Source organism: Polyodon spathula, chromosome 16, assembly GCF_017654505.1.
Source record: "Polyodon spathula isolate WHYD16114869_AA chromosome 16, ASM1765450v1, whole genome shotgun sequence".
NCBI classification, from domain to species: domain Eukaryota; kingdom Metazoa; phylum Chordata; class Actinopteri; order Acipenseriformes; family Polyodontidae; genus Polyodon; species Polyodon spathula.
Window position 1 is genome coordinate 9,537,941 of NC_054549.1, and position 22,478 is coordinate 9,560,418.

General features: G+C 51.2%; 2 protein-coding genes across 3 annotated transcripts in view; both read left to right on the forward strand.

Moving 5' to 3' along the window:
* Nucleotides 1-802: 802 nt before the first annotated feature.
* Nucleotides 803-19,148, forward strand: si:dkeyp-61b2.1 (tumor necrosis factor receptor superfamily member 8). The gene is made up of 10 exons (XM_041274075.1): nt 803-880; nt 2,215-2,380; nt 7,648-7,773; nt 8,445-8,603; nt 9,391-9,484; nt 10,277-10,539; nt 14,452-14,562; nt 14,854-14,957; nt 15,052-15,298; nt 17,975-19,148. The coding sequence occupies exons 1-10, from the start codon at nt 803-805 to the stop codon at nt 18,196-18,198; spliced, it is 1,572 nt and encodes a 523-aa protein (XP_041130009.1). The 3' UTR covers nt 18,199-19,148.
* Nucleotides 19,149-21,197: 2,049 nt separating this feature from the next.
* Nucleotides 21,198-22,478, forward strand: part of tnfrsf1b (tumor necrosis factor receptor superfamily, member 1B) — a 15,154-nt gene continuing 13,873 nt past the window's right edge. The window contains exon 1 of one of the 2 annotated variants that reach the window (XM_041274638.1): nt 21,198-21,479. In XM_041274638.1, coding sequence (XP_041130572.1) covers nt 21,417-21,479 — 63 coding nt within the window. In that variant the 5' untranslated portion in view covers nt 21,198-21,416. The remainder of the gene's footprint in view (nt 21,480-22,478) is intronic. The other variant, XM_041274637.1, reaches the window with a different exon arrangement.

Consider the following 22,478-nt stretch of genomic DNA (forward strand, 5'->3'; position numbering starts at 1 on the left):
ATGCACTGAGAGATGCTAGACGAGCTTCAGTTAGCAATGCACTGAGAGATGCTAGGCGAGCTTCAGATAGCAATGCACTGAGAGATGCTAGACGAGCTTCAGTTAGCAATGCACTGAGAGATGCTAGACGCAGCTTCAGAAAGCACCGCACCGAGACCGACACTAGACGGGCTTCAGTTAGCAATGCACTGAGAGATGCTAGGCGAGCTTCAGTTAGCAATGCACTGAGAGATGCTAGGCGTGCGTCGTTATTACAGAGAGCAGGGGCTGAGGGACACTGGGAGCGGGGTCTCAGCCATTCGTGTCCCGCAGATCCTAAACACACGGGCGCGGTCAGTCACTGCGCAGTGCTTAAATGAAAAGTAGATGGGCTCGCTTGTTTCAGTGTGAATGAGAGAGAGAGAGAGAGAGAGAGAGAGAGAGAGAGAGAGAGAGAGAGAGAGAGAGAGAGAGAGAGAGAGGGAGAGGGAGGAGAGAGAGGCAGCTAACCAGCTGTGTGTGTGTGTGTGTGTGTGTGTGTGTGTGTGTGTGTGTGTGTGTGTGTGTGTGTGTGTGTGTGTGTGTGTGTCTCAGAATAAATTGTGACCCACGTGCGCGCGGCCGGTGCATTCCGCTACGAGCAGCGCCCATTCAAGATCAAAGACTGGCGCGTTTTGCGTTGTGCTTTTAATATCTGAGATCTATCAATGTGCATTAGAGAGGTTTCACTGTTGAAAGCCCTTTATTTTGAAACACGCGTGTTGCAGAGGGGTGCATTTCTGCGATTAATTTCCTCGTTGATTTCCCTGCGCTCTCTGAAGAGATGGACTGGTGGAGCAGCCGGGTCGTCGCGGTCCTTGCGCTGGTGGTGTTGCTGTTGGAAGCAGCCTCGTCGGAGCAGGTAAGCCGGAGAGATATCTTTGTGTTTCGGGAGATTTCTAAGGCAGGGGTTGTGTTTCAGCAGCCGGTCACTGTGAGGATACAGACCGGGGCTCCTCCGTGTGCCTCCCTCTCACTGCACATGATTATCTTTCCATAGAGGTATTGAGAGAGAATACAGGCAACACACGCTGCACAGGGAGGGGGTGGGGGGTCTCGATTAAGCCCGCCTGTTGTAATTAGCAATGCCATCAACACGCCCCCCCCGCCCCGTACAGAGCGGCCGCCCCGAGCGCACACTGCAGTATTTCTATTGACTGTTCAGCGTTATCTGGAATATGCGCTACACGGCAAACCAGCAGAGACAACCAAGAGTCTTCTGAACTTTACCAGAATTTATACACGAGCGTCAGTATCGAGGGTTACAAACAAATACCAAGCCAGGACACGAGCGTGCACACCTGTTATTATTATTATTATTATTATTATTATTATTATTATTATTATTATGATTATTATTATGATGATGATGATGATGATGATGATGATGATGATGATGATGAATGTCATTCTGTAGCGCTGATGGACAGATGTGATTTGATGCAGTAACATCGACACGTCACTTTTGGGCTGAACAACGTTTAGAGTAAGTTAACAAAACAAAATTATAGTTAAAGAGAAAATAAATAAATAAATAAAATCGGCTAGCTGCCTGTTAAAACAACACCGCGCAGCCGAGATGAACACCGCGCAGCCGAGATGAACACCGCGCAGCCGAGATGAACGCAGCCGAGGCTGCTTCGCGCAGCGCAGTTCTAGTCGTTATTATCGGTAATACTCTACAATGCATGGCTTCAGAACTTCTCAGAAGTACCGGGGATATCCAGGTTGTGTTCCTGCGGGATTCAGAGGGAATTCTTTGTGAATTCGCCGCATCATTTTAAAACGCAGCCGGTTTGAGTTGAGGTCACAGAGACGCGTGGAAGCGCGCCAAGTCTTTGAGTCCAGGTGCGGCTTCCCCTGCTGCGGTGCAGGCTGTGGTCGACAGCAGCACATTAAAGGAACTGCACTATAATATACATACACACATTATATATATATAATCACACGGAGTTATTGAGGGTTACACGCTATCCAACGAGCTGCTGACGCTTCCTGCCAGCCCGCCGCCGTGATTCAAGCTGTGCTGAATCGCGATATTCATTGCAATGATATATACATACAGACTGTACCATGCAATATGCTGAAGCCTGCTCGAATATCACATGCGTGTTGGCGCAGTCAAAACACACATGCACATGCAGGATCTGTTTTGACAGGATACTCTGCCAGACTGCATATATTACTCGGTTTCAGGTCCTTTTTGCAGCGGGGTTTGTGTTTGTGACGGGACGGACCAGCCTGCTGTACCCGGACCCGGGGGGGCGGCCCCGCAGCGCAGGTGCTGTTGGGGGTGTCTTGTGGAAGCCCGCGACTCTGGACTTGTCCAGGTGTCCTGTCCAGGTGTCCTCTCCGAGCCCAGGTGTGACAGCGCTCTGCTGCAGACCCTGAGGGACAGCGGGACCAGCTCAGCTGCATATAGAGCACGAATTGAGTTTCAGAGTCATGCCGCGGGAGGCCCGGGACTGCAGCTCAAACCCGGGCGTTTCCTCCTGGGTGGACGTCGTGTGGTTTCCTTGAAAAACAAAACAACAAATAGAAAAAAAAATAAAAAATAATAATAATAATAATAATAAGATGTTTATAAAATCCAACCCATGCCCTTGCTGGCTGGTTCTGTAACCCCCCCGTCACGGTGCTTCTGAAACTCAGTGGGCGGCGGCGCTGCTCTCATTACCAGCAAGGCGCTGTAGAGAGTCAGAAACGGGGCGAGTTGTTCATCTCAGGACGGATGGTTTTACTGTGCAGCTCGCTTGGCGCTGTGTGTTTATACCGGACTGAGTGTAACCCGTTCAGCCTTTACAGGAAACAGACCCGAGAGTAACCGCGCTGGCCCGCCGGGCGCTTTTCAATCCTCTCCCGGTGCTGTTTGCTGTTTGCGGATTGACGATAAACACCGCGGCGCTTCTCAGAAAGCTCGGGCAGTCATTCTTGGAAGCGGTCAGAAAGTTTCACGTTTCAAATGTCATTTCTTTATCAGAATAGCCCTTCTTCACATCTCGTTGTCAGGGCGGTTCCTGGAAAGACAATAGTGGCGAGAACTAGCTTTATGCAAATCAACGGCAAAACAGAGAGAGAGAGAGAGAGCATTCATTCAAAACAGGACAAAAACAAACCATCCGATAAAACACGCATTCACACAGCAATGCGAGATGCTAGGGGCAGGGCGGAGACTTGTTAGCGCGTAAATGAATTAAAACGCGGCGCTGAAAGGCGGTGAAGAGACAGAACCGCTACAATGAAATGCAAACGGCTATTGAAAGAGTAAGAGCCGCCTGCATCCTGTTTGTTTGCTCGAGGTTCTGCTGTGGAGCGCGTTTATTATTAGAGACAGAGGAACCTGAGGTTTGGCAAGACGGCTTCATAACGGGAAGCGCAAGCGAAGCGCCCTGGTGTGATGAGAGAGCAGAGGAAGGTACAGAGGGACTCCTAACCCAATATCAAACCGCCAGGGTAGGGTTACTGAGGTCAGCCTTCTGCTCATCACACCAACGCGCCTTGTTGGCTGACCAGTTTGTCAGTGTTCTCTGGGGCTGGCTCCCATCCTCCTTGAAGCTGTCTGGCTGCAGGGATGGCAATCAGACTCCTACTGCAGAGCAGTATGATCCAGTCCTGGTTTCACTGCAAGTTTAATAATCAGACTTCTGCTGCAGAGCAGTGTGATCCAGTCCTGGTTTCACTGTGAGTTTAATAATCAGACTCCTGCTGCAGAGCAGTGTGATCCAGTCCTGCTTTCACTAGGAGTTTAATAATCAGACTCCCGCTGCACAGCAGTGTGATCCAGTCCTGCTTTCACTAGGAGTTTAATAATCAGACTCCCGCTGCACAGCAGTGTGATCCAGTCCTGCTTTCACTGTGAGTTTAATAATCAGACTCCCGCTGCACAGCGGTGTGATCCAGTCCTGCTTTCACTAGGAGTTTAATAATCAGACTCCCGCTGCACAGCAGTGTGATCCAGTCCTGCTTTCACTAGGAGTTTAATAATCAGACTCCCGCTGCACAGCAGTGTGATCCAGTCCTGCTTTCACTAGGAGTTTAATAATCAGACTCCCGCTGCACAGCGGTGTGATCCAGTCCTGCTTTCACTAGGAGTTTAATAATCATACTCCCGTTGCACAGCAGTGTGATCCAGTCTTGCTTTCACTAGGAGTTTAATAATCAGACTCCCGCTGCACAGCAGTGTGATCCAGTCCTGCTTTCACTAGGAGTTTAATAATCAGACTCCCGCTGCACAGCAGTGTGATCCAGTCCTGCTTTCACTAGGAGTTTAATAATCAGACACACCTGAGCTTGTTAGATAGACACACTGGGGCTGATCAAGCTGGCAGTAAACCCTGGACTGGGTGACACTGCTGTGCAACAGGAGTCTGATTTACATCCCTGGGCTATGAATGCTGTGCTGTATGGAAGCTCCATTAATTAAACATGAAAATCCCCCCTCTCTCCCCCCTCTCTCTCTCCTCCTCTCTCCCCTCTCTCTCCCCTCTCTCCTCTCCTCTCCCCTCCTCCTCTCCCCTCTCTCTCCCCTCTCCCCCCTCTCTCTCTCCCTCTCTCCCCTCCCCCTCTCTCTCCCTCTCTCCTCCTCTCTCTCCCCTCCCCTCTCTCTCTCCCCTCTCCTCCCCTCTCCCCTCTCCCTCCTCCCCTCTCTCTCTCTCCTCTCCCTCTCCCTCCCTCTCCCCTCCTCTCCCCTCTCTCCTCCTCCTCCTCTCCCCCCTCTCTCTCCTCCTCTCTTCTCTCCCTCCTCTCTCTCTCTCTCTCTCTCCCTCTCTCTCCCCCATCTCCTCTCCCTCTCTCTCCTCCCCTCTCCTCTCCTCCCCCCCTCTCCCCCTAGTGCAGGGGATGTTCAGTGTTTGCAGGTTCTAGTGCAGGGACTCAGCAGCGGCCGGGACTCCCCCTGGGACGGGATGAGGAGGAGGACATGTTCCACTTTCAGAAATCACTGAGACTCCATCGGCTCTCATGCAAATCAACTCCTCTCTCTCTTTCTCTCTCTCTGTCTCTCTCTCTCTCCCTCTCCTCTTCCCTCTCTCTCAGCCCAGCCCAGCCCAGCACAGCACAAAATGTATTGCTTAGCACACTAGGTGTGTTTGGCCCAGTGTCTGATGTGTGTGGTGTGTCTAGACAGCACTTAACTACATAGCGCCACACAAACACACACACACACACAGCACAGCACACACACACACACACACACACACAAACTACACACACACACACAAACGCACAGCACACACACCTTTGCTCTGAGTGTAGCACATGTTCAGCACAGCACAGCACAGCACAGACCAGCACACACACATGAGGAGAGCCCAGCCCAGCACACACACACACACAACTGCACAGCACAGCCCAGCACAGTTTCTGAAAGGCAGGCAGGGAGGCTTTGCTCTGAGTGTAGATGGAGTTCAGTGTTTGCAGGTTCTAGTGCAGACTCAGCAGCCCAGCTCCCCCTGGGCACAGAGGAGGACATGTTCCACTTTCAGCAATCACAGCTCCAGCCCAGCAAAGCAACATTCAACAGCACAGCACACACAGAGCCCAGCCCAGCCCAGCACAGCACAGCCCAGCACAGCCCAGCCCAGCACAGCCCAGCCCAGCCCAGCACAGCACAGCCCAGCCCAGCACAGCACAGCCCAGCCCAGCCCAGCACAGCACAGCACAGCCCAGCACAGCACCAGCCCAGCCCAGCCCAGCCCAGCACAGCACAGCACAGACCAGCAACAGCACAGCACAGCACAGCCAAGCACAGACCAGCACAGCACAGGGCACAGACCAGCCCAGCACAGCCCAGCACCAGCCCAGCACAGAACAGCACAGCACAGACCAGCACAACACAGCCCAGCACAGCCAAGCACAGCACAGCCCAGCACAGCACAGCCCAGCACAGACAGCAAGCACAGCAGCACAGCCCAGCCCAGCCCAGCCCAGCCCAGCACAGCACAGCACAGCACAGAACAGCACAGCACAGACCAGCAACACACTGAGCCCAGCCCAGCCAAGCACAGACCAGCCCAGCCCAGCACAGCACAGCACAGCACAGCCCAGCCCAGCCCAGCCCAGCACAGCACACCCAGCAGCACAGCACAGCCCAGCCAGCGTTGTGTGACCGGGTCGGACAAGTTCAGTGCAGCCCAGACACAGCGGGTCTGGCACAGCCTGGTCGTGTCGTGTCTGGTCGCGTCCAGCCCAGCCCAGCGCAGTGTGTGACCAGCACGGGTCGGTTCAGTGTCTGCAACGGGGGGTCGTGTCTGGCCCGGGTCGTGCACAGACGTGCCCAGTCGTTAGACTGACTCCAGTCCAGTCCAGGTTCGTGTCTGGTAGGGTCGGGTGGGTCGGTCAGGTGTGCCGTGGCAGTGTCGGGTCAGTCCCAGTCTGGTCAGTTGTCAGACCAGCAGGGTCGGGTGTGTGTCTTCGGGTCGGCCCAGCCCAGCACAGACCAGCCCAGCGCAGCACAGCACAGACCAGCACAGACCAACCCAGCAACACACAGAGCCCAGCCCAGCCCAGCACAGCCTAGCACAGCCCAGCACAGCACAGACCAGCCCAGCACAGACCAGCAACAGCACCCAGCCCAGCCAGCACAGACCAGCCCAGACCAACCCAGCAGAGCACAGCCCAGCCCAGCGCAGCACAGACCAGCAAGCAGACCAGCCCAGCCCAGCCCAGCAACACACCCAGCACAGCACAGCCCAGCACAGCACAGACCAGCAACACACTGAGCCCAGCCCAGCCAAGCACAGCACAGCCCAGCCCAGCCCAGCACAGCACAGCACAGACCAGCACAGCCCAGCCCAGCAATACACTGAGCCCAGCCCAGCCAAGCACAGACCAGCCCAGCCCAGAGAGAGTGTGATAGAGAGAGAGAGAGAGAGAGAGAGAGAGAGAGAGAGAGAGAGAGAGAGAGAGAGAGGCTTTGTGATCTGGTAGAAATGTCATTTTGAATAATCACATCACTTTATAAAAGCAGACTCACAGACGCTCCCGCGGAGGAGAGTAAGAGCGCAGGACTGCATCTCATCTTCAAACACAAGAGAAATGAAGAAAAGGGCATATAAAAAACCCCTTGTTTGTCTCGCTGGAGAGAGGAAGCAGTGGGAGCTTCATCACAAAGAACCATCTCTGTCTCTCCACCTCTGTCTCCATCCCTCCCTCTCCTTCCAGAGAGAAACGCACACACTCAGAAACTTCTGACATTTACCTCTGTACAGACAGCAGCATCAGAGAACGATGCTACACCAACTCAGCTGTTTGCTACTTGCAAGACAAGCAGGAATATTTCACAGGGCTTTCACGCGCCCTGTTCTTGAGATCGATTGTAACGGGTCTGCTGCCACCTGTTGGTTGCTAGGTGAATTGAATTAAGAATTATAAATTGTGCTTCTGCTGCCATCTAGTGGCGAGGCTCCCTCACAGCAGCACCGTGAGCTCCATAGTGCTGTAGCTGGACTGGAACACAACGGTCCAGTTTACCCATCCCCTCTGTGCGATTCCTCAATAGGGCGTATCCACTGTTTTTTGTTACAGTGGACTGGGTTTTCTTAAGTTCTGTTTGTGATTCTTCTGAAGTGTCCCTCTCCTTCCTTTCTCCTCTCCCCCTCTCTCCATCCCTCTTTCCTCTCTCTCTCTCAGGCACTCAATCAAGATCTCATTGCCCAGATGACCTGCAGCGTGACTGCCAGCCCTGCAAAAAGGAGTACTACTGGCTCACCAGAAACGGGGTCCCGAAGTGTCAACCCTGCACCCAGCGCTGCTCAGGTGAGACCTCCCCCCTCCCTCCTCTCCTCTATCTCCTCTCTCCTCTCCTGTGAGTGTCTGACTCTGTCCTCTCCTCTCCTGTGAGTGTGTCTGAGCCTCTCCTCTCCTCTCCAGTGAGTGTGTCTGACCCTGTCCTGTCCTCTCCTCTCCTCTCGTGTGAGCATGTCTGATCCTCTCCTCTCCTCTCCTCTCGTGTGAGCGTGTCTGATCCTCTCCTCTCCTCTCATGTGAGCGTGTCTGATCCTCTCCTCTCCTCTTCTCCTCTCCTCTCCTCTCCTCTCGTGTGAGCATGTCTGATCCTCTCCTCTCCTCTCCTCTCCTCTCATGTGAACGTGTCTGATCCTCTCCTCTCCTCTCCTGTCTTCTCGTGTGAGCGTGTCTGATCCTCTCCTCTCCTCTCCTCTCCTCTCGTGTGAGCGTGTCTGATCCTCTCCTCTCCTCTCGTGTGAGCGTGTCTGATCCTCTCCTCTCCTCTCGTGTGAGCGTGTCTGATCCTCTCCTCTCCTCTCCTGTCCTCTCGTGTGAGCGTGTCTGATCCTCTCCTCTCCTCTCCTCTCCTCCTCCTCTCTCTCTCTCCTCTCCTCTCCTCTCCTCTCCTCTTGTGTGAGCGTGTCTGATCCTCTCCTCTCCTCTCATGTGAGCGTGTCTGATCCTCTCCTCTCCTCTCTCAGGTGTTGATGAGCTGGTTGAGGTGGTAAACTGCACTCTCTTTACTAACCGGGAGTGTCAGTGCCGGGCGGGCTGGTTCTGCGAGACCCGCGCTCAGTATACCTGCACCCGGTGCCAGCGGCACAGACAGTGTGAGCCGGGCTGGGGGGTGCTGCAGCCAGGTCTGTGATTCATGCTGCTCCTGCTGTGACTGGAGGCAGTGCTGTGGGTGTGCAGTGCTGTGACTGGAGGCAGTGCTGTGACTGGAGGCAGTGCTGTGGGTGTGCAGTGCTGTGACTGGAGGCAGTGCTGTGGGTGTGCAGTGTTGTGACTGGAGACAGTGCTGTGGGTGTGCAGTGTTGTGACTGGAGGCAGTGCTGTGGGTGTGCAGTGTTGTGACTGGAGACAGTGTTGTGGGTGTGCAGTGTTGTGAGTGGAGGCAGTGCTGTGGGTGTGCAGTGTTGTGACTGGAGGCAGTGTTGTGGGTGTGCAGTGCTGTGACTGGAGGCAGTGCTGTGGGTGTGCAGTGCTGTGAGTGGAGACAGTGCTGTGGGTGTGCAGTGCTGTGACTGGAGGCAGTGCTGTGGGTGTGCAGTGCTGTGGGTGTGCAGTGTTGTGGGTGTGCAGTGCTGTGGGTGTGCAGTGTTGTGGGTGTGCAGTGCTGTGGGTGTGCAGTGTTGTGACTGGAGGCAGTGCTGTGGGTGTGCAGTGCTGTGACTGGAGGCAGTGCTGTGGGTGTGCAGTGCTGTGGGTGTGCAGTGTTGTGGGTGTGCAGTGCTGTGACTGGAGGCAGTGTTGTGGGTGTGCAGTGCTGTGACTGGAGGCAGTGTTGTGGGTGTGTTGTTGTGTAGTTGTGATGTTGTGGTAGTGTTGTGTTGTTGTGCAGTGATGTTGTGTTGTTGTGCAGTGTTGTGTTGTTGACTCGTTGCTCTTCTCTCTCTGGTTTAATGGCTGCTCTGTGATCCTCAGGTAATGCCTTCACTGATACCACCTGCCAGCGCTGCCCTGCGGGGCATCACTCCACCCAGACATCCTCCACCGAGCGCTGCCGAGCGCACACTGAGTGAGTGCCCTGAACCCCGTCACTGCACCATGTCACTGCACCCTCACACTGCACCTTCACACTGCACCCCATCACTGCACCCTGTCACTGCACCTTCACACTGCGCCCTGTCACTGCACCCCATACTGCGCCTTCGCACTGCGCCCTGTCACTGCACCCTCACATTGCACCTTCGCACTGCACCTTCGCACTGCACCCTCGCACTGCACCTTCACACTGCGCCCTGTCACTGCACCCTCACACTGTGCCTTCGTGCTGCGCCCTATCACTGCACCCCCGTCACTGCGCCCTGTCACTGCACCCTCACACTGTGCCCTCATCACTGCACCCTCACACTGCGCCCTGTCACTGCGCCCTCACACTGCGCCCTGTCACTGCACCCTCATGCTGCGCCCTCACACTGCACCTTCATGCTGCGCCCTCACATTGCACCTTCGCACTGCGCCCTCGCACTGCGCCCTCACACTGCATCCTGTCACTGCACCCTCACACTGCACCTTCGCACTGTGCCCTGTCACTGCACCCTCACACTGCACCTTCACACTGCGCCCTCACGCTGCGCCCTCACACTGCGCCCTGTCGCTGCGCCCTGCGCTGCACCCTGTCGCTGCACCCTCACACTGCGCCCTGTCACTGCACCCTGTCGCTGCACCCTGTCGCTGCACCCTGTCACTGCACCTTCATGCTGCGCCCTCTCACTGCATCCCGTCACTGCGCCCCGTCGCTGCACACTGTTGATCTCTCTCTCTCTCTCCTGTCTAACCCCTTACCTCTTTCTCTGTGTTTCTCTAGCTGTGCCAGTTTAGGTCAGGCTGTGTTTCTGCAGGGCTCTGATACCCGCGATGAGGTCTGTGTCCACGCTGCCTCCTCCACTCCCTCAGGGGGCGCTGCAACTGGACAGCTCTCAACAAGCCCCACCACCCACGACTCCACAGCCCCTCCCACCACGGAGACCACAGAGCCCCACCCCCCTGTCTCCCTCACCAACATGATCACACCCATTCTGACTCTCCCCATCACAACTAGCAGCACAGCGCCTCCCTCTGGACCTAAAGGTACTGTACCACTGCAAGCACTAGGGCTGGCTGTCAGGGCTGTGTTCAGGGCAGGGCTGGCTGTCAGGGCTGTGTTCAGGGCTGTGTTCAGGGCTGGTCAGGGCTGTGTTCAGGGCTGTGTTCAGGGTTGTGTTCTGTGTTCAGGGCTGCAGGGCTGTGTTCAGGGCTGGCTGTCAGGGCTGTGTTCAGGGCTGTGTTCAGGGCTGTGTTCAGGGCTGTGTGTCAGGGCTGTGTTCAGGGCTGGCTGTCAGGGTTGTGTTCAGGGCTGGCTGTCAGGGCTGTGTTCAGGGCTGTGTTCAGGGCTGGCTGTCAGGGTTGTGTTCAGGGCTGTGTTCAGGGCTGTTTTCAGGGCTGTGTTCAGGGCTGTGTTCAGGGCTGTGTTCAGGGCTGTGTTCAGGGCTGTGTTCAGGGCTATGTTCAGGGCTGTGTTCAGGGCTGTGTTCAGGGCTGTGTTCAGGGCTGTGTTCAGGGCTGTGTTCAGGGCTGTGTTCAGGGCTGGCTGTCAGGGCTGTGTTCAGGGCTGTGTTCAGGGCTGTGTTCAGGGCTGTGTTCAGGGCTGTGTTCAGGGCTGTGTTCAGGGCTGGCTGTCAGGGCTGTGTTCAGGGCTGTGTTCAGGGCTGTGTTCAGGGCTGTGTTCAGGGCTGTGTTCAGGGCTGTGTTCAGGGCTGTGTTCAGGGCTGTGTTCAGGGCTGTGTTCAGGGCTGGCTTCAGGGCTGTGTTCAGGGCTGGCTGTCAGGGCTGTGTTCAGGGCTGTGTTCAGGGCTGTGTTCTGTGTCAGGGCTGTGTTCAGGGCTTGCTGTCAGGGCTGTGTTCAGGGCTGTGTGTCAGGGTTGTGTTCAGGGCTGTGTTCAGGGCTGTGTTCAGGGCTGTGTTCAGGGCTGTGTTCAGGGCTGTGTTCAGGGCTGTGTTCAGGGCTGTGTTCAGGGCTGTGTTCAGGGCTGTGTTCAGGGCTGTGTTCAGGGCTGTGTTCAGGGCTGGCTGTCAGGGCTGTGTTCAGGGCTGTGTTCAGGGCTGTGTTCAGGGCTGGGTGTCAGGGCTGTGTTCAGGGCTGTGTTCAGGGCTGTGTTCAGGGCTTGCTGTCAGGGTTGTGTTCAGGGCTGTGTTCAGGGCTGTGTTCAGGGCTGTGTTCAGGGCTGTTGTTCAGGGCTGTGTTCAGGGCTGGCTGTCAGGGCTGTGTTCAGGGCTGTGTTCAGGGCTGGCTGTCAGGGCTGTGTTCAGGGCTGTGTTCAGGGCTGTGTTCAGGGCTGTGTTCAGGGCTGTGTTCAGGGCTGTGTTCAGGGCTGTGTTCAGGGCTGTGTTCAGGGCTGTGTTCAGGGCTGTGTTCAGGGCTGTGCTGTCAGGGTTGTGTTCAGGGCTGGCTGTCAGGGTTGTGTTCAGGGCTGTGTTCAGGGCTGTGTTCAGGGCTGTGTTCAGGGCTGTGTTCAGGGCTATGTTCAGGGCTGTGTTCAGGGCTGTGTTCAGGGCTGTGTTCAGGGCTGTGTTCAGGGCTGTGTTCAGGGCTGTGTTCAGGGCTGTGTTCAGAGCTGTGTTCAGGGCTGTGTTCAGGGCTGTGTTCAGGGCTGTGTTCAGGGCTGTGTTCAGGGCTGTGTTCAGGGCTGTGTTCAGGGCTGTGTTCAGGGCTGTGTTCAGGGCTGTGTTCAGGGCTGTGTTCAGGGCTGTGTGTCAGGGCTGTGTTCAGGGCTGTGTGTCAGGGCTGTGTTCAGGGCTGTGTTCTGTGTTCAGGGCTGTGTTCAGAGCTGTTCAGGGCTGTGTTCAGGGCTGTGTTCAGGGCTGGTCTGTCAGGGCTGTGTTCAGGGCTGTGTTCAGGGCTGTGTTCAGGGCTGTGTTCAGGGCTGGCTGTCAGGGCTGTGTTCAGGGCTGTGTTCAGGGCTGTGTTCAGGGCTGTGTTCAGGGCTGCTGTCAGGGCTGTGTTCAGGGCTGGCTGTCAGGGCTGTGTTCAGGGCTGTGTTCAGGGCTGTGTTCAGGGCTGTGTTCAGGGCTGTGTTCAGGGCTGTGTTCAGGGCTGTGTTCAGGGCTGTTCAGGGCTGTGTTCAGGGCTGGCTGTCAGGGTTGTGTTCAGGGCTGGCTGTCAGGGCTGTGTTCAGGGCTGTGTTCAGGGCTGTGTTCAGGGCTGTGTTCAGGGCTGCTGTCAGGGCTGTGTTCAGGGCTGTGTTCAGGGCTGTGTTCAGGGCTGTGTTCAGGGCTGTGTTCAGGGCTGTGTTCAGGGCTGTGCTTCAGGGCTGTGTTCAGGGCTGTGTTCAGGGCTGGCTGTCAGGGCTGTGTTCAGGGCTGTGCTGTCAGGGTTGTGTTCAGGGCTGTGTTCAGGGCTGTGTTCAGGGCAGGGCTGTGTTCAGGGCTGTGTTCAGGGCTGTGCTGTGTTAAAGGCCCAAACGACAGTCAGACACAGTCCGACCAAAGTCCCGTCCGACCCGCAAGTCCGACCAACAGTCCCGACACGAAAGGCCCGACACAAGCTGACGACAAGGACAAACAAGTCTTGACCCAAGTCCCGACACAAGTTGACCGACCGACAGACCCAAACAAGTCCCGACCGACAGTCCTACTACAAGTCCCCGACCAACCAGTCCCGACCGACCAGTCCGACCCCAAGTCCGACCGACAGTCCCGACACAAGTCTCCGACACAGTCCGACACGAGGTCCCGACACAAGGCCCGACAAAAGTCCCGAACGAGTACAGACAGTCACCGACACAAGTTTGACACAAGAGGCTGTGTTCAGGGCTGTGTTCAGGGCTGTGTCAGGGCTGTGTTCAGGGCTGGCTGTCAGGGTTGTGTTCAGGGCTGTGTTCAGGGCTGGTGTCAGGGCTGTGTTCAGGGCTGTGTTCAGGGCTGTGTTCAGGGCTGTGTTCAGGGCTGTGTTCAGGGCTGTGTTCAGGGCTGGCTGTCAGGGCTGTGTTCAGGGCTGTGTTCAGGGCTGGCTGTCAGGGCTGTGTTCAGGGCTGTGTTCAGGGCTGGCTGTCAGGGCTGTGTTCAGGGCTGTGTTCAGGGCTGTGTTCAGGGCTGTGTTCAGGGCTGGCTGTCAGGGCTGTGTTCAGGGCTGGCTTCAGGGCTGTGTTCAGGGCTGTGTTCAGGGCTGGCTGTCAGGGCTGTTTCAGGGCTGTTCAGGGCTTGCAGGGCTGTCAGGGCTGTGTTCAGGGCTGGCTGTCAGGGCTGTGTTCAGGGCTGTGTTCAGGGCTGTGTTCAGGGCTGTCAGGGCTTGCTGTTCAGGGCTGTGTTCAGGGCTGGCTGTCAGGGCTGGCTGTCAGGGCTGTGTTCAGGGCTGTGTTCAGGGCTTGCTGTCAGGGCTGTGTTCAGGGCTGGCTGTCAGGGCTGTGTTCAGGGCTGTGTTCAGGGCTGGCTGTCAGGGCTGTGTTCAGGGCTGTGTTCAGGGCTGTGTTCAGGGCTGTGTTCAGGGCTGGCTGTGTTCAGGGTTGTGTTCAGGGCTGGCTGTCAGGGCTGTGTTCAGGGCTGTGTTCAGGGCTGTGTTCAGGGCTGTGTTCAGGGCTGGCTGTCAGGGCTGTGTTCAGGGCTGTGTCAGGGCTTGTGTCAGGGCTGTGTTCAGGGCTGTGTTCAGGGCTGTGTTCAGGGCTGGCTTCAGGGCTGTGTGTCAGGGCTGTGTTCAGGGCTGGCTGTCAGGGCTGTGTTCAGGGCTGTGTGTCAGGGCTGTGTTCAGGGCTGTGTTCAGGGCTGTGTCAGGGCTGTGTTCAGGGCTGTGTTCAGGGCTGTGTTCAGGGCTGTGTTCAGGGCTGTTCAGGGCTGTGTTCAGGGCTGTGTTCAGGGCTGGCTTTCAGGGCTGTGTTCAGGGCTGTGTTCAGAGCTGGCTGTCAGGGCTGTGTTTAGTGCTGGCTGGGCTGGTTTCTGTGTGATTGGCTCATTTGAAGCTGGTCTCTGTGTGATTGGACTCTGGTCTCTCTCTCTATGTTCCTCTCCCAGGCTCTCTGCAGAGTCTCGCTGTCTTCATCTCCATCTCGCTGATCTGCTGCCTGCTGCTCCTGCTGCTGAAGAATCGAAGGAGACTGGGAGCCCTGCTCAAACACTCCCGAGGTGAGAGAGGAGAGGAGAGGGAGGGGGAGGGGGAGAGAGAGGAGAGGAGAGGGACAGGAGGGGAGAGAGAGAGAGAGAGGAGGGGAGAGGAGAGGGAGAGAGAGAATGAGGAGAGGGGAGAGGAGGAGAGGGGAGGGGAGAGGGGGGGGAGAGGGGAGAGGGGAGGAGAGGAGAGGGGAGGAGAGAGAGGAGAGGGGAGAGGGGGAGGGAGCGGAGGGGAGGGGAGAGGAGAGTGGAGGGGAGGGGAGTTTTTGTTTGTTTGACACCTTGTTTGTTTGTTTTCCATTCCAGGGATGACAGATATGAAGCTGATTCCACAGGTGAGCCCCTCACTGAGGGGAGAGAGGAGAGGAGAGAGATTGAATCTAAAGGCAAGCTTCATTTTACAGGCTGCAGTTCCTCTTTTTCTCCACAAGAGGTCCCCTGTGTTGTGTTTTGCTGTCAGATCAGTGAAAGCCCCGAATGTTAATGTAACTGCCTGTTCCACAGCGGCCGCCAGCTCTGCTGGAGTTCCAACACAAGCAGCAGGACTGCCCCCTGCTGGCCGCGGAGGGGGAGAGGCAGGAGAGCCATGAGGGGGAAGTGAGGCCCCCCGTGGAGGAGATGAGGCCCCTGGGCAGGGCTGGAGACGGGGCCCCCGCGGAGCTGGGTGTCTCTCGGGAACCCTGCAGTGACAGCCGGGTGCAGCAGTTCATTGCTGAGCCTAAAGGGGGCGACAGCGTCAATAACAACATTGGTGAGTCAGAGTAGCTCTACCCGTGAAGCTCTCATTGCTGTGATAGAGATTATTATAGTGATTATAGTGATAGAGATTATTATAGTGATTATAGTGATTGAGATTATTATAGTGATAGAGATTATTATAGTGATTGAGATTATTATAGTGATAGAGATTATTATAGTGATTATAGTGATAGAGATTATTATAGTGATTATAGTGATAGAGATTATTATAGTATTATAGTGATAGAGATTATTATAGTGATAGAGATTATTATAGTGATTATAGTGATAGAGATTATTATAGTGATAGAGATTATTATAGTGATTATAGTGATAGAGATTATTATAGTGATTATAGTGATAGAGATTATTATAGTGATAGTGATAGAGATTATTATAGTGATTATAGTGATAGAGATTATTATAGTGATTATAGTGATAGAGATTATTATAGTGATTATAGTGATAGAGATTATTATAGTGATAGAGATTATTATTATAGTGATAGAGATTATTATAGTGATTATAGTGATAGAGATTATTATAGTGATTAGTGATAGAGATTATTATAGTGATTATAGTGATTATAGATTATTATAGTGATAGAGATTATTATAGTGATTAGAGATTATTATAGTTATTATAGTGATAGAGATTATTATAGTGATTATAGAGATTATTATAGTGATTATAGTGATAGAGATTATTATAGTGATAGAGATTATTATTGAGATTATTATAGTGATAGAGATTATTATAGTGATAGAGATTATTATAGTGATAGAGATTGATATAGTGATTATAGTGATAGAGATTATTATAGTGATTAGATTATTATAGTGATTATAGTGATAGAGATTATTATAGTGATTAGAGTGATAGAGTGATTATAGTGATAGAGATTATTATAGTGATTAGAGATTATTATAGTGATTGAGATTATTATAGTGATTAGATTAGATTATATTGTGATAGAGATTATTATAGTGATTATAGTTATAGAGATTATTATAGTGATAGAGATGATTATAGTGATTGAGATTATTATAGTGATTATAGATGATAGAGTGATTATAGTGATAGAGATGATTATAGTGATTAGAGATTATTATAGTGATTATAGTGATAGAGATTATTATAGTGATTATAGTGATAGAGATTGTTATTATAGTGATTGAGATTATTATAGTGATTATAGTGATAGAGATTGTTATAGTGATTGAGATTGATAGAGATTATAGATAGAGAGTATTATAGTGATAGAGATTATTATAGTGATTATAGAGATAGTTATAGTGATTATTATATTGATTATAGTGATAGAGATTATTATAGTGATTATAGTGATAGAGATTATTATAGTGATAGAGATTATTATAGTGATTATAGTGATAGAGATTATTATAGTGATTAGAGATTATTATAGTGATTATAGATGATTATAGTTATTATTATAGATTATTATAGTGATAGAGATTATTATAGTGATTATAGTGATAGAGATTATTATAGTGATTATAGTGATAGAGATGATTATAGTGATTGAGATTATTATAGTGATTATAGTGATAGAGATTATTATAGTGATTGAGATTATTATAGTGATTATAGATTGATTATAGTGATTATAGTGATAGAGATTATTATAGTGATAGAGATTATTATAGTGATTATAGATTATTATAGTTATTATATAGAGATTATTATAGTGATTATAGTGATAGAGATTATTGATAGTGATAGAGATGATTATAGTGATAGAGATTATTATAGTGATAGAGATTATTATAGTGATATTATAGTGATAGAGTTTATAGTGATATAGTGAGATTTATAGTGATTGAGATTATTATAGTGATTTAGATAGTGATTGAGATTATTATAGTGATTATAGTGATAGTTATTATAGTGATTATAGTGATAGAGATTATTATAGTGATTGAGATTATTATAGTGATTATAGTGATAGAGATTATTATAGTGATTATAGTGATAGAGATTATTATAGTGATTATAGTGATAGAGATTATTATAGTGATAGAGATTATTATAGTGATTGATAGTGATTGAGATTATTATAGTGATTGAGATTATTATAGTGATTATAGATAGAGATTATTATAGTGATTATAGTGATAGAGATTATTATAGTGATTATAGTGATAGAGATTATTATAGTGATTATAGTGATAGATTATTATAGTGATAGAGATTATTATAGTGATTATATAGAGATTATTATAGTGATTGAGAGATTATTATAGTGATTGAGATTATTATAGTGATTAGAGATTATTATAGTGATTATAGTGATAGAGATTATTATAGTGATTATAGTGATAGAGATTATTATAGTGATTATAGTGATTGAGATTATTATAGTGATTATAGTGATAGAGATTATTATAGTGATTATAGTGATAGAGATTATTATAGTGATTATAGTGATTGAGATTATTATAGTGATTATAGTGACTGAGATTATTATAGTGATTATAGTTATAGAGATTATTATAGTGATTTTAGTGATAGAGATTATTCTAGTGATTATAGTGATAGAGATTATTCTAGTGATAGAGATTGTTATAGTGATTGAGATTATTCTAGTGATCTATATATAATGTATGTGTGTTTTTTTCTCTGCGTGTCTGTCTCTGTCTTTGTGGGTGTTTTTTTGTATGTCTTTCAGGGTCCATCTTCATCCTGCACCCCAGCACTGTGATCCTGGGCTCAGGCAGAAGGGGGGCTGAGAGGACAGGGGGAGGAGAGGAGGGTCCCCCGATCAGCACCCCCCAGCAGGAGAGCCAGAGCCCGAGCCACAGCCAGCTGGAGGAAACCTGCAGAGCCAGTGTGTGTGTGCAGGAGGAGGGGGGCAAGGATCTGCACTACCCCATACCAGCCAGCGGGAAGTGAGGGGGCGACAGAGAGCAGAGGAGAGGAGCTGCACTACCCCATACCAGCCAGCGGGAAGTGAGGGGGCGACAGAGAGCAGAGGAGAGGAGCTGCACTACCCCATACCAGCCAGCGGGGGCTGAGGGGAGACCAAACCCTGACGGGACAATGCAGACTGCACAGAAGGAGCTGCTATTTGCAAAACAGGAGAGCTTCAGAAATTGCTTTTTAAAATCTTTAAACCTCCCTTTTAATGGAACTACAACTCCCAGAATTCCAAGAGGCGTGGCAACTTGTGATTGGCTTGCTGGAGCTGGCATCCTGAGGTTTCCGGAGAGTTCTCTGGATAGCGGATGGCTGTTAGTGTTAGCCCTTCTTGCTTTGACGTTGTTCAGGGGTCTTTCACTGTGACTGAACTTCAACAGCATGGACAGAAAACAACAAGCAAGGAAACGCCTCGGGATTAACTCCAGGGAGATTCTCCAGGGATTCTCCAGGGAGAGGGATTCTCCAGGGATTCTCCAGCAAGAGGGATTCTCCAGTGATCTGTGACACACAGAGGGATGGGCGTATGTACGCACAGATAAACAGACCCCCACAAACTCCTTGTCTCCCCAGAATCTCCTGCTCTCACTGGGGCTCAATAATGTTGATACCAAGTTTCATGAGACTGGGAGAAGCGCTTCTCCAGAGATATGGGGAAGTATGTGCTTTGAACTGTGAGGTGTGAGATTATATTTCTCAGTGTGAGAGTATATCTCTCTGTGTGTATCTGTATATTTATCTGTGTGTATCTCTCTGTGCGTATCTCTCTCAGATAAATGCTGGGTTGCTACATGATTATATTTCTTGCATTTTGTTCTTTATTATTAAACTCGGTTGTGTTGAGCAAAAACAAACTTCTTCGATTCCATGACAAAAGTTTTGACTGGAACTCTTTCTCTGTGTGTTTAGTGTAAAGAGGATGCTCTGTGTGTCTCTGTCTCTGTGTCTCTCGCTGTCTGTGTTTAATTTAGGAGCACCTTGGTTTATAAAACGATCTCATGCCACGGCAGTTACATCGTTTTTTTCTCGTTAGTTTCATTGAGTTTGCCTGAAGGCTTGTATGAGTAATGTTTTACAAACGCAGCTCCCGATTGCGTGGGCTGGAGGTCAGGTTATGAATAGATGTGTTTTGAATTGGCTCAGCCAGTCTCTTCTAGTTTCACCTCAATAATAACTCTAATGAAGCACTGGAGCCCAAACGCTGGTCTGCTTGACTGGGTCTCTTGTGGCTTCCCCTCAGTAATCACTCTGATGAAGCACTGGAGCTCAAACGCTGGTCTGCTTGACTGGGTCTCTTGTGGCTTCCCCTCAGTAATCACTCTGATGAAGCACTGGAGCCCAAACGCTGGTCTGCTTGACTGGGTCTCTTGTGGCTTCCCCTCGGTAATCGCTGTGTTGAAACGCTAGCCAGGTCGCGTGTCTCAGTCTTGTCTTGATGGCAGTGAAGTCACGGGAGACCAGCTCGCATGTCTCAGTCTTGTCTTGATGGCAGTGAAGTCACGGGTGACCTATAAGTCAGACAGTGCTGTGGGTGGGGGATTCTCAGGCTGTGGGAGGGTTGCAGTGGGAGAGCAGGCTCACTTCCGACCAGCGGAAACTCAAACACAGAGCACATCATCTGTATGTATTTCTATATAGTGTACATATGGGCACAGAGCAGATCCGCTACACAGTCAGTGCAACGTGATTACTGGCTGCTCGCTGCTGGCCACGCCCCCACAGTCAGTGCAACGTGATTACTGGCTGCTCGCTGCTGGCCACGCCCCCACAGTCAGTGCAACGTGATTACTGGCTGCCTATGAGTACAGAGCAGCTGCAATGGGATGAGGCTGTGTTTGGATGAATGGGATGGCAATGAGACTCCCATTGCACAGCAGTTTGATCCATTCCTGGTTTTGCTGTGAGTTTAATAATAAGACCCACCTGAGCTTGTTCCCTGCACACACTGGGGCTGATGAAGCTGGCAGTAAACCCTGGAGTGGGTGACTCTGCTGTGCAGTAGGAGTCTCATCCCCAGCCCTGTTTCATGCATGTACAGTTCCAGGGTGTCATGCTCTGGGACTGGCTCGTTGCTGCCAGTAATTTCTGTATTTCATGTAACAGCAGAAGTGATGGTTTGAAATGTAGAGGCTGCTCTCCCTGCTGACCTGAGCTGACCTCCTTAAGCATGGTGAATGAGGGGCAGCTTCCCGGAACTCATTTACATGGGGGGGGGGCAGTGTGAGGCTCGCCTCTCTGTTTGAGCTGGCCTGCTCTGTGAGAGGAATGATCTGCTGTCACAGTTACTCAGAACCAGAGTGCTGTCGAATGCACATCTAAACCACAGGAAACTGCTCAGAGCCATCGCGCGCCCGACGACTTCGCAGGCATTCCTCGAACCACCGCTACCCGTCAGCAGAGCTCTCATCAGAAACAGAGAGGCCTGGAGCAGCGTGATTCTGCACAGCGCGGCCGGCCCGGCCCAGTCCGGTCCTGCAGGGTGAACGCAGGGGCAGCTCTGTACAGGGGGGCTCTTGAATTTCTGTGTGTTTACAGTCATGCAGCTGCAGGGTCATGGCAGAGTCAGCCTGTGGGTTTCCTGTTCACAATAATGACCCCCCCCCCACACGTTTGGCAGCTTAATTGGCTTAATTAGTCCAGATTAACAGGTTCCAGATCTTTAGCCACTGATGATGTAAAGACACCTAGAAAACGTGCTGGACAGGGGCTCTCCAGGACCAGGGCTGGAGACCCCTGCATTATTATTATTATTATTATTATTATTATGAAGAAGAAGAAGAAGAAGGCAGGAGATTTAAAGGTTCAATAAATGTGGCCAGTGTGCAAACAGAACTGAACCCTGAACTTCACTGAGCCCAGAGGACGCTTAAACAAGGAGAGGAAAGAACAACGCCCTGTTAGCGTGTCAGTGTTATTATAAATCACACTCTCGATGCTGTTTCTTGTGCATGTCGCAATAGCTGTGTGAGAAGGAAGTGCATATTTTGAAATTGCGTTGCTCGCGGTGACACGGAAACCAGAGGCGTGTCACTGAGCGCACTGGTGACCGGAGAGACCCCGCAGCTCTCCACTCACACTGCGCGCTGCGCTCGCTGTGCAAACTACCGGCAGCTGCCTTTATCCGAGCTGTGCAAACAGCATCTCCCAGCCGAGATCGAGGAAGAGTGGCCCGCCCGGCCGAGACAGGACGAGCGATGTGTTGGAAAGAGAGCACACTAGCGCTGTGCTGCTTACTGTGGCTCGCAGCGCACACCAAGGTGAGTGTTTATATAGGACTGAATGCAAACAAGCGCAGCCGGGTCTGCCTGTCTCTCCCTCTCTCTCTCTCTATATATATATATACAGGCGTGGAAAAGAGCATGTTTGTGTTTGTGTTGACCGGTAGAGTATAATGTCGTGCCGCGTATTTCAAGCTGCTGTTTGTTGTAGAGCTGAGCGACCCCTCTTTAGAAATCACACGGCTTTGTGATAGCGGTATAATATTGAGACGCTGCGTGTTAATCACAGTGCCGGGGAGCAGCTGTATTGCACTCTGTGTGCGCGGCGGTATTGCACTCTGTGTGGTTTTTGAAGCAAGCTTTTACTGAGCTGATAATAAGCAAATAAAGAAAAGTCTGTATTCGCTGCCACAGAGGTTAATACTCACGAGTATTATAAACGAGTGATATAAACACGAGTGGAAGGAGGTGTGCTCCCCGCCTGCGCGCCGTGTCGCTGTTGTTTTTAATGTACAGTGTTGCACATTGGAATGGACGGGCTCGAATACCTTTTGAAAATTTCAGCCCGGTTACAGAGACCTCTCTGTGCTTTACAATGCTTCCCTATGCTTTACCACACCTCTCTGTGCTTTACAATGCTTCCCTATGCTTTACCAGACCTCTCTGTGCTTTACAATGCTTCCCTGTGCTTTACCAGACCTCTCTGTGCTTTACAATGCTTCCCTATGCTTTACCAGACCTCTCTGTGCTTTACAATGCTTCCCTATGCTTTACCAGACCTCTCTGTGCTTTACAATGCTTCCCTATGCTTTACCAGACCTCTCTGTGCTTTACAATGCTTCCTTTGCTTTACCAGACCTCTCTGTGCTTTACAATGCTTCCCTATGCTTTACCAGACCTCTCTGTGCTTTACAATGCTTCCCTATGCTTTACCAGACCTCTCTGTGCTTTACAATGCTTCCCTGTGCTTTACCAGACCTCTCTGTGCTTTACTTTACCAGACCTCTCTGTGCTTTACAATGCTTCCCTGTGCTTTAG